The sequence below is a fragment of the Watersipora subatra genome, chromosome 2 (assembly GCF_963576615.1).
Source record: "Watersipora subatra chromosome 2, tzWatSuba1.1, whole genome shotgun sequence".
Taxonomy (NCBI): domain Eukaryota; kingdom Metazoa; phylum Bryozoa; class Gymnolaemata; order Cheilostomatida; family Watersiporidae; genus Watersipora; species Watersipora subatra.
The window spans coordinates 21446905-21458974 of NC_088709.1; the positions used below are offsets into that span (position 1 = coordinate 21446905).

At 39.0% G+C, this 12070-nt stretch overlaps 1 protein-coding gene across 1 annotated transcript; it reads left to right on the forward strand.

Annotated features, from left to right (window-relative positions):
* The first annotated feature begins 1813 nt into the window (after window positions 1–1813).
* Window positions 1814–12020, forward strand: LOC137387295 (lysosomal phospholipase A and acyltransferase-like). The gene is made up of 9 exons (XM_068073669.1): window positions 1814–2015; window positions 2172–2328; window positions 2746–2864; window positions 2976–3074; window positions 3365–3468; window positions 6241–6361; window positions 8260–8438; window positions 9152–9289; window positions 11396–12020. Exons 1-9 carry the CDS (start codon window positions 1886–1888, stop codon window positions 11609–11611), a joined length of 1263 nt encoding a protein of 420 aa, XP_067929770.1. The 5' UTR covers window positions 1814–1885; the 3' UTR covers window positions 11612–12020.
* The last annotated feature ends 50 nt before the right edge of the window (window positions 12021–12070 follow it).

Here is a 12070-nt window from a genome sequence, read left to right on the forward strand (position 1 = left end):
TTCACATACTCTTTCAAAATGACCCATCCTGCGGCAGTTTTTGCAACGCTTACCATAGGCAGGGCAACGACCACGCACATGACTGCTCCCACAATATCGACAACTATCAATCATTTGACCAGACTTTCGACCACTTGTCCTAGTTTCTACTGATTTTGATTGATGCTGATACTTAGCTGGTGGTGATGTCTTTGGCCTAGTGCTGCGTACTGCCATCACCATGTGGTCGTCCTGCTCCGCTTTCTGATTGGCTAATATTATCTCCTTTGTTCTTAGTTGCTGCTGTATCTGTTGGAGTGTGATATTTGCATTCAGTTGCAATTCACGACTCAGGTCTTTGTCTCTCATGCCTGCTAAAATGCGAGTCCGTATCATATCATCTCTGTGATTTTGGTCCCAGCCAGTGCATTTTGCTGCCATTTCATGTAGGCTACGAATAAACTGATCATTTGACTCCTCTGGAGCTTGCATACGAGAGCCAAAAAGCACTGCATAATGCAGATGATTATCTCTAGGATTGAAATATGTATCAAAAGCTTCCACAGTTCGATCAAATAGGGTTTCATCGGCATCCTCCGCAGGTATATTGTTGTCTTCATCTGCTTCCTGTGGAGGTCGAACTTGTAGGTGTGGAATGATAGACTCAGCCTCCTCACCCATACAATATATTAGCATGTCAACTTGTTGCTGTGCAGGCTTTTCTGATAAACCTGAAGCACTACGATATCGTAAGAACCTGCGCTTGTACTCAGGCCAGGCCTTTTGTGTATTTGAAAAATCTAGTCCCTTCGGTATTTCAAGTCCACCTGGCATCTTGTAGTCTGGAAGTAATTTGTCTGGAGATTGTTTGAATGCAAATCTCAACACTTCAATCGATCACTGTGCACCGGCAGCTTCCAATAGTAGCGATAGGAACCAAATTAACTACAGGATTGTCCAATAGTATATTATACAATCTAATGTCATTGACATTAGATCCTGCCTACGACGCCATAATAAAGTCAGTAGTTGATTGACTTCAAGATGTTTATTTAATTGGTAAACTAATTACAGTCGAAACACTAATGTCAGCACGTGCTAGAAAAAACGTCCGTGCTCCATATCCAAGTAACCACATCACTTCCGGTCAAGTTAAAAACTAAAAACAAAAACACACAACTCCAATATTGGTAACACAACTAAGTATAACTATTTTGTTCAGTCCATTACAAAGTGAATACTATTATACTGTTGTATCAGCTTTTGACACGGAAAATACTTCCGTAAAACTTGAAAACCTAAACCGGAAACATCAGTCTGGGGAACCCCAGCAAAATCTGTTTGACAACGATAAGTTCTTCGGCGAAAGCTGCTAAAAACTTGGCAAACCAACTTCACATATCTCTTTGCATATAAGTACTGAATAAATTTTTAACCTCTGAACAAGTAGTTGTTAGAATGGTAGCACAATTAAAAATTTAAAAAAATTTTCATACTCACCACATTCATCAAGGACTAAATGTTGAATTCAAGACTAACTTTAATTGATCCTCCGACAAAGGCTACGCAATATGGATAGAATTGTCATCGGCAAGTCTACATCGAATGTTTGGTCAGCCTATACGTTCGTACTATCCATTTCTGTCATTTCTATAGATCGCTTGTGGTAATACTGCCGTCATACTCAATCGGTCACAGAAGTGAATAGTGTTCACGATTTTCGACCAACTATATGTCGCTTTGTCGTGCATGCGCTGCAGAATCGTTCCGACCTTGTAAAGAGAATTGGCCAATCAAAAGCTGAATACCAGTAAATAAAGCCACACTGTAGTTATACAACGCGCATTTTGCCTCGCCTGCTACCAATCGATAAGAAGTGGGACGTTAAAATTGTTGCCATTATAGAATGGCGGAGACTTTTCATCTACAACAGTTCATTTATGTAATAATAGCCCTTTTTATTGGTATTCCGTCTTGTTTATCTTATCATAAGAAAATTCACAAAAGCCCCAATTCTCTAACACCTGTTGTTCTAGGTAAGTAATTTGGACATTCAATTTGACTAGGCATTTTTGGACATCTCTTGACTCACTCTAGCGCTTTAAAAATTTACTTGTATTTGAATGAAATGGTACGTTTTGATGGGCTTGTTATATGTGTTCGTTTTATGCTGCAGTAATATTTTTTGTTAGTGCCTGGCGATGGTGGGAGTCAGATGCTAGCTAAGCTTGCGAAACCCGATGTGCCGCATTATTTCTGTTCCGACCACACTGATGACTACTTTGCGTTGTGGCTTAACTTAGAACTTCTTGCTCCCTATATTCTTGATTGCACTGTGGACAATTTGAGGTATGTAATTATGTATGAAATTCACAGTTACTGTATCGTTGTGTCAGAACTCGATAAGGAGTTTTTATAGCATTTTCTATTCTTATAACTGTTAAAATATAAAAAATGTTTTGCATTGGCGTTTTGAATAATCCAAAGTTTTACACAGGGATGAGATTTTTATTTCATGTAAATAAAAGCCAATAGGCTTTCGTTAATGTCAATCTTTGCTTTGAGGTTTAAAATCATTTTTAGTTTAACTATTTGCACACAGATTGATTTGATCTACATTTAATTATTTCCAAAGCTTTATTTTAATATTATATCAGCTTTTCAACAAGCGAGGTCATATATCTAAAAATGAAGTTGATATTGAAATCATTAGTAGATAGAACCTGCAAATAATTTTGTATTTTATTTGGATTCTCTGCTTATTAGGTTGGTGTATGATCCTGTCACAAAGACGACAGCAAATCGTCCTGGCGTTTATACCGTTGTGCCAAACTTTGGTGACCCAGTGCCTGTAGAGTTCCTTGATCCGAGTCGAATATTTGTTTGTAAGTTGAATAAACTCGATTGTGTTTAAGCCAGTTTGCTTTCAGATCAGCTAAAGAGATTCTTGGCATGAATTAATGCAAAGTAGTGGCTTGTTTTGATTATTTCTGTAGCATCCTACTTTGCTCCACTTGCCAACGCCCTTCGATCTGCCGGATATGAAAACAACAGAAACTTGTTCGGGACGGGCTATGATTTCAGGAAGGCACCTAGTGAGTAAAGTTAAATGAGAAGTTAAGCACTGAATTTCTATGCTTTAAAAAACTTTATAGCAATCATCGTTTCTGTAAAAAAATAATTGCAGATGTCTTTTCACGCTGTCAAATGAGATCTTATTCAACCAAGTCTCATTAATGCAAGTTTATTGTCATCTCAAAATTAAGTCATTCACAAACTAATCGACTGCCAAATGCGTTTGTTCGTTTGTTACATCTTGTTGATTGTCTAGAAAAACTTATGTTTCTCACAGTTGATCATTAAGCGAGGTATTTTCATGTTGCAGATGAAATGCAGGAGCTGTATGCAAATATGACAGCATTGTTTGAGCACAGCTATGATCTTAATCAGAAGCCAGCGCTAGTCGTCGCTCACAGTCTCGGTAATATGGTAGGTTGATAGATAGCCTCAGCACCGTATTAGTTATTAGCTTGAGCACCATGTTCGGCGGTTAACACCAGAACATTATTAGAAACGTAGCCACAAGATGTTCCTAGCAATGCAACTTGCTGTGTGCGTCATACTATTCGCTGACAAAGGTGGCCCGAAAAAGTTGTTGATCAAAATGTTGAAATATAGTACGTGAGCGTTGTAAAACTAAAGCATGTATGTCTGTAATATTGAAAGTCTGTAATATTGAAAGTCTGTAATATTGAAAGTCTGTAATATTGAAAAGAAGGTTACCTGCATTCTGGCGTGCATTCATAGGCAATTTGCATGAGCAAAAGTGGGCAAAAACACAAAATTTATCAAACAAAATCAGTTTAAATCAAAAAATCTGATTTTTTCCAACCCTGTAGATTGATGGCCTTTGTATTGAGTAGCCAGTGTGTTTCAGTCAGGGTTCTAGTATCTCTGTCATGGTGAGTTGTTAACTCTATTATCATGTTGGGTTTCGAACAAAAAACAGCAAAATGTGTTTAGCAGTTACACCAAAAAACCTCCTTCAGTATCATGGTGGGCCCTCAGCATTATGGTGGGTAGTTGCCCTCAGCATTATGGAGGGTGGTTGCCTTCAGCATTATGGTGGGTAGTTGCCCTCAGCATTATGGAGGGTGGTTGCCTTCAGCATTATGGTGGGTAGTTGCTCTCAGCATTATGGAGGGTGATTGCCCTCAGCATTATGGTGGGTAGTTGCCCTCAGCATTATGGTAGGTAGTTGCCCTCAGCATTATGGAGGGTGGTTGCCCTCAGCATTATGGGGGATAGCTGCCCTCAGCATTATGGTGGGTAGTTGCCCTCAGCATTATGGTGGGTTGCCGCCCTCAGCATTATGGTGGGTTGTCGCCCTCAGCATTATGGTGAGTGGTTGTCCTTGTTTGTAGTTTGTGGAATAGGAAAGCACATATTATTAATTATATTACTGTTAAGAGTGTATTTGTTGAGGAGTTCTTGGCTATCTTGAACAAAATTCATCATAAGTCTCAGGCAGCAAGTAAGGACCTGGTAATGCAGCAAAATAACACACTATAGTGGTTTTACGTTGCGTCATGAAGAATACGTTACAGTAATCCTTCACTTTTCATGATTAGTCGGGATCATCACCTCTCTTGACGTAGAACATCTCTGAAATAGAAAACAAGTGTTAGTTTTTTGTTCATTACTTGTAAGCATTCTCCTTTTTTAGGTTCATTTGGCGATTTTGAGTCATAAGTTTTTAAAAACTGTGATGAATGGCATTACAAACTTATTGCAATTTTACACTTGACAAAACGTAACAGAAAAATGGTGACACACGACAGCTGCTAGCCCAATGATACTTGCAGAGGAATCTCACTGGGCCAGATTATGAAAGAGATTTACGTGTTATATATATTTTATTTCTTTACTGTTCATTTTTATTTATGTTCTAATGAATATTTTTGACCTCGAAAAGTACTGAAGCCTTGACAGATGGACTGCCTAGGTGCGAGAGATTTCTGTATCAACTTGTATGTAATCTGTATCAACCTGTATTGTTTTGTCCAGTCTCTAAAGGTAGAATTTTAGCTTAAATTGTGCCTCATTATGGGGGATAAATCAGTGTGCATAGCCAAGCCTTAGAATTAGTCATGCAATGCTTATCAATGATGTACGCGTGTATCACATGTCATTCTCATGCTCGTGGCATGCAATCTCTTACACGCATTGTGCATGCTTGCTTCATTGCCCAGATGTCATCCTCTACAGCAATTGGTCATAACGGGGATCATGCTCATATCATGTTAGCAAACAGTCGATAACGGCTGATAAGAGTGGTTGAGGAAATATATTTGTTTATAAATAGATTGATTACGATTGGTGGAGTGCACATGTTATTTATTCCTGCTAGGCTGATGCCATAAAAGTAGCGGACAGCTGTAAAATTAATTTTCTTGAAGTAAGATGAAATTGAAATGGTTCATCCCTTCTGTAACCCTGTTGAATTTGCTGGTGCTGGCTGGTGTCCAAGGGCACTGCTCAGTTTGCTATCGGTCTAGACTAGTTTAAAAAAATAACTTTTTAATATTATATAGTAATCCTTTTGTCTAAGGAAATAGATGTGTGCCTAAGCTTAGTAGTTTTAGGTCTTGTATAAATTTTGGTTTTCGCCTTAATGACACCACATTGCAATACCTTTTAATTTGTTTTTTGCTTGTTGCACCTTATGTAAAACAGTTTTTCTAAATAATCATTATGGACTGCCCAGTAAAAAAATATGTATATATAATCCTTTCAACTTAAATTTTTAGGTACTAGGAAACAGCGGTTTTTTCGCTAATAATTTTACCCAATTATATTTTATCATGCATTACGATACTCGCGAGTTTCTGGTAGCTGTATTAAAAAAGGTTTGTCTTACCTTCTGACAGCAACATGCAGGTTTATGTATTCTAGCTAATGATTCATCTTTAGATATTGGGGTTACCAAATTATCAATTTTATTATGGTTATTAAAATATTATGCACCAAGTTTTGAATTTTTATCCTTTTCATGTTATGACTTATTTTATTTACTCTTCAAGAGCGAACCCAAGGTCTGTAGTAATCTCTAAAAAATTGCAATCAAAACATGGCAAGGTTAGATGGTCATTTCTGTGCTACAAAACTGTTTCATTCAATCAAAATACCTGTCATAGAAACTGATATACCAGTTGAAGACATACATTGCATACATTTTGTCTATATCATGTTTTTTTTCAGGTGTTTGTCCATTTTATGTCCACCAAAAGCCAGAGCTGGAAGGACAAGTATGTCTCTGGATATGTTGCGCTTTCTGCTCCTCTTGGAGGTGCTGCCAAACTCTTCCGTCTTTTTGTATCTGGTATGTTTGGGTTATTTTACTCAGCCAGTTTTCTTCATGTAAATTATTCGATTAGCCAATCATGTTCAGGCCCAGTATCTGATTGGTCAGTCTCATTCAAGGTCAATATTTAATCAACCAATCTTGTTCAAGGCCATTATTTAATCAGCCAATCTTGTTCAGGGTCATTATTCAATAAGCCAGTTTTGTGTCATTTTTACTCCTACATCTGATACAACATGCTGAGGTTGTGCTTTGGTTAGTAGGCAAAACCAACATTCTCCAGAATTCGCGCTTTTCATTCCTTCAGTCAGTAAGAGTACATTGATGCTGTATGGTGACACAATATTGCATCGAGTATTTCAGTTTTTGGATCCATCGAGGTAAAAGTTATTTGGAGCAATCAACTCGGCTCCACAATTTCATCTCTTCTTTGGCGTAATAAAGTTAATGAATGGAAACCCAGTAATTGGCTGTAACCACTATTTTACGCAGTGTGGGGTGGTTTAAGGCGGGATGTCATAATTCCAATTCAGAACTCAAATAATTAATCTCTCTGGTTCCTTATAAGTAGGGGCTACACCATTGGGCAAATTTAAGGTGCTTGGGTTCCAATTATGGACTACTCATAATTTTAGGGATATACAGTAGAAATTGCTTTGGTTGGTGGTGTACACGATGGTACATTGTAACCTGATTGGATATTGATAATGGATAAGCATACTTATTGAGATGCATCAGAAAAAGCCATAGACCGAGATCTTTACAAATACGCGTAACTAATGTTTTTGGGCTTTAATAGCCCAACACTAGAATATTCCAGTGGATTTGCTTTTTGATCTTCAAAGGAATCATTATTGTGTCGGTCACACGTTGCCAAAAGCAGCGTGTAGAAGATAATTCCAAATTCATGAATGTTCTTGGTACTAGCATATGTTTATTACATATATTATGTCATGCTGCCCCACTAGCGCGGGGAGGAATTTAGAATCCCCCTATAAACTCGCATTCATTCAGAGAGCACACTTTCTAGTCATTCTATACAGTGCTGTTACAAGGCATTGACAGGATATGGCTGGATATATAAACAAAAGGTATTATAAATAGACTTGTGTTGGACACTGTTGTTACTAGGTAATAAGGCATCAATACCTCTTTATGCCACTAATCCTCCAGGTGTTAGTGCTGGCACCCTTTCTTAGAACTTTGCACATTGTGCAGTACATCAGCAAGTGCAGATTCAAGTAACTTGCACAGCAGTTGACAAGATGTGCCTCGGGTGCATTAGCTAACGATTACCAACATTGGCAAGCCTGTTTCCCAATTATGCAACAAGCACCCGCAAGCACCGGCGGCATGCTCGCAGGGCTATTGGTATGGAAATGGGAACCTACGCGTCGAGTGCCAGTGGTTGCTGGCGGTCAACGCAAGAATTAAAAGCTGTTCAACTTTTGCAAGGAGCCGGAAACAAAACTTACTCGGAATGCAATATACATGTTAAGGTTAGCTCTATCAAAATAGCGTGGCGGGTGGCCATTTTTAGCCGATCATCAGCGACGCAGCTTTATGTGAACATAATCCACCAAGCCTAGCGCCACAGGTGTTTTGCTGAGCGAGATGACAGCGAGATGACTGCTCATGGCTCATACCGATATGGGCGCCACACTTCAGGTTGCATGCCTTCAGCTTCCTCGTGCATAGGTGGCATGTATTTGATAGCTCCCAAGTTTTGGGACCTCCTAGGACTAGTCAAAAGTTGATCATGTACTTCAATCAATGGTTGATATTCTCTCAACACTTTGTCATGCCATTTGAAACTCTAAAGCACCCTTAGTCTGGAGCCATTTTAAAATACTGAGATCCAGAAACATGTCAAAACAGCCTTTGCATTACTCTTGTTTTAACTGTTTTGTTTCTAGGTGACACCTTGGGTGAGCGGTTCATCTCAGCCATATCCGTTCGTCCAATGCAGAGAACATTTCCCAGTTCTGCTTTCTTGCTACCATATGCGACAGAGCATTTCTGGCCTACCAACTATCCGTTCATCATAACCCCCCAGAGGAACTATTCGGCCACTGATATCGATGCTCTGGCAGAGGTATATCATCTATATTTTTCCTGCTAGACTTTGCATATCGTGGTCTTTTGGTTCGTCAATGTATCTATCTTTTTTTGTTTGTTTCCAGTCCTGTCTAGAGATCATAAAAGAGGTGCCACGCAATCATTGTTCTCAGTCAGGTGGTGTAACTACAGGCAACCCAGACTTGAGACAGTAACATTTTTAGCTAGGCCATTGTTTAAAAGTGCTATAAAAGGAATTATTGCAATTGTAAACGCAATGTTTCTACTGAATTTTCAAAATAGGAACAGGTGTACTCATTGGTAATAAAATTAGCCAATGAGATGTGGCTCCAAACAAGCACCAAGACGCTGTACCTATTGTTTATGTTAGACATCAATAGCGTTGCACCAATTACAATCATGGTAAAGAGTTAGAATATGTAATACTCTTGAATGATTTTATTGGCTATAAGCGGGTACCAACAGTTATATACTACCAAATGATTATCATGTGCAAAATAATATAGTGTAACCGAGTTGGTACATTGTTGCAATATTTTACTTGATACCAAAAGTTGCTGTGTGAAAAGGAAAGAGCTAAAGAGGGAGAGAGAGCGAAAGAAAGGGGGAAGGAAACGTACTTCTGTAGCAGAGAGTAATAGTTATGCTTTGTCTGTTTAACAAACCCTATCAATCTTTCTTCATATCAACCTTACCAGCTGTGTAAGTCTGAATCTGATCTGTTGTCAGGATATGGACTACCCTGACATGACCAGTATGTGGCGGGCGACCAAAGACCTAGTCGACGTCAAGACCATGCACCCCGGTGTTCCCATATATTGTATCCATGGCTGGAACCTCTCCACGCCACTCCAGTTCACATACACAGTCAGTTCTCCTATGTGCATTATAAATCTCAGTGTATGGAAATGGTTGTCTCTGCTACTAGATGTTTCAGTAACTTTTACTGGGCTGGATGTATCATGGCTACCTAGCAAAACTCTGGCTGATTTACTAATTGAGAAAAACTTAATTGGCACAAGTCAACTCTTGAGTGAGCAGTACAAATGACTTAGAGTTGTTCTTGTTGCCAAAATTTCACCTTAGCTCATTTGCTATCCATGAAAGTAGCATCACTATCTTTCCTAATTAATCCTTCCGGTGTCTAGAACTCCAGCTCATGATTATCATGATTACTAACCGAAAAAAATAGTTTGGCAAGCATCGATGGGACCTATGGTTGATTCTTAGGCTTTTATTCGCTATATCATAAAGAGCAAAAATGAGCACCATTTTTTTTTTGATAACGAGCAATGCCAGATACATGTACTAAGTATGCGCCTAAAGTATTCCAAAATCAATTGTTCTTTGATTCGTTAATCTCACAACAACAGTCATAGGTTTCTTAATAGTGAGTCAAACAATAACAGTCATAGGTTCCCTAATAGTGAGTCACGCTACAACAGTCATAGGTTCCCTAATAGTGAGTCACACAACAACAGTCATAGGTTCCCTAACAGTGACTTACACAACAACAGTCATAGGTTCCCTAACAGTGACTTACACAACAACAGTCATAGGTTCCCTAATAGTGAGTTACACAACAACAGTCATAGGTTCCCTGATAATGAGTCACACAACAACAGTCATATGTTCCCTAATAGTAACTTACACAACAACAGTCATAGGTTCCCTAACAGTGACTTACACAACAACAGTCATAGGTTCCCTAACAGTGACTTACACAACAACAGTCATAAGTTCCCTAATAGTGAGTCACACAACAACAGTCATAGGTTCCCTAATAGTGAGTCACACAACAACAGTCATAGGTTCCCTAATAGTGAGTCACACAACAACAGTCATAGGTTCCCTAAAAGTGAGTTCAGTTTCTGGTTTGTTATTACAAGCAGCTTGTAAAAACTATTAGTAATTATTTGAAATATGTAGATTCTCCTCTAGTTCTTATAATACAAAAACATGTAATTCATTCCGAGAACATTTACGTTATAGGGATTTTACGTTATACAAACAGTAAAATAAATTACCTAACCCATTCCAAGATTGTTTCAAACTTACCCCTTTGGTCCTTCAAGTAATTATTTAAAAAAATGCTGGTTCACTCATAGCTTGTCACTAATACTATTTCTTTCCCATCACAACTAAAACACCTTCTGTTGGTGTGCATAGCCAGGCCTTCACTGTAAAACACCCTTCTGTTGGTGTGCATAGCCAGGCCTTCACTGTAAAACACCCTTCTGTTGGTGTGCATAGCCTGGCCTTCACTGTAAAACACCCTTCTGTTGGTGTGCATAGCCTGGCCTTCACTGTAAAACATCCTTCTGTTGGTGTGCATAGCCTGGCCTTCACTGTAAAACACCCTTCTGTTGGTGTGCATAACCAGGCCTTCACTGTAAAACACCTTCTGTTGGTGTGCATAACCAGGCCTTCACTGTAAAACACCTTCTGTTGGTGTGCATAGCCTGGCCTTCACTGTAAAACACCCTTCTGTTGGTGTGCATAGCCTGGCCTTCCCTGTAAAACATCCTCTGTTGGTGTGCATAGCCTGGCCTTCACTGTAAAACACCCTTCTGTTGGTGTGCATAGCCAGGCCTTCACTGTAAAACACCCTTCTGTTGGTGTGCATAACCAGGCCTTCACTGTAAAACACCCTCTGTTGGCGGCATAGCCAGGCAAAGTTTTGATCACATAATTCCTTTGTTTGTATATTATTTAGTAGCTGGTCATGGTGAGTATATTCAATCATTTGCCTAGCTTAACATTCACCTGTTGAGAGTAATGACCATGATGATAAATATAACTAAAAACCTGAAGCTGCCATCCCTACTAGAGCATTTTAATGTCAGTGTCAGGTCTTGTAATCATTGTAGGCATTTGTTTGCACGTTTAACCATCCCGTCTCTGATGTGAATTTTAAATATGTTATTGGTTACTCATCTACCTAAGAATCAATGTATGGTTCGATTTCTGCAGGGCTCCATGTTTCCAGACTCTTCTCCCTATGTGACATATGGTCAGGGAGACGGCACAGTGAATGATGTCAGCCTCCTTGGCTGCGACCTCTGGAACACAGGCAAATGGCCATTCGACCATCAGTATGTCTCCGAGTCGGGTGGTGAGCACATGAAAATCCTCGCCAACAAGAAGTTTGTCAACTACGTCAAAGGAATTCTTGGTCTAAAGCTATAAGCTAAATCTGCTGTAAATTCCATTTGGTTGTTGAGATAGGAGTAAAATTATAATCTCCCACGAAAGTGCCCATTATGCGTCAGATCTAAAGTACATCATGTACCTTTATTTAAGATCTGGTTAGACTTTTTGATGCATATCTCCGTTAGCAAATCTTTTCCTATATCGATAATGTATCACACTCTAATTCGCTGTTTACAATCTGATCGTATGTGTAGTTTTCTTTTTTATTTCTGTTGTGTTTTTCAGGCTTATAAAAGTAACATTGTTTTTCATTTTTCCATGAATATCGTCATCAAACACAAGCATATCTCAGTTGACTACCTGAAACATTTATTTCTCTGGCATTATAATCGATCGTCTTTACCCTGGCTTGGTTTCTGTATTACCACATTATTTGGCTTCCAGCATTAGGAATATCTTGCCTATAAACCGCAGGCTGATCCTAGTGTCTCTGTA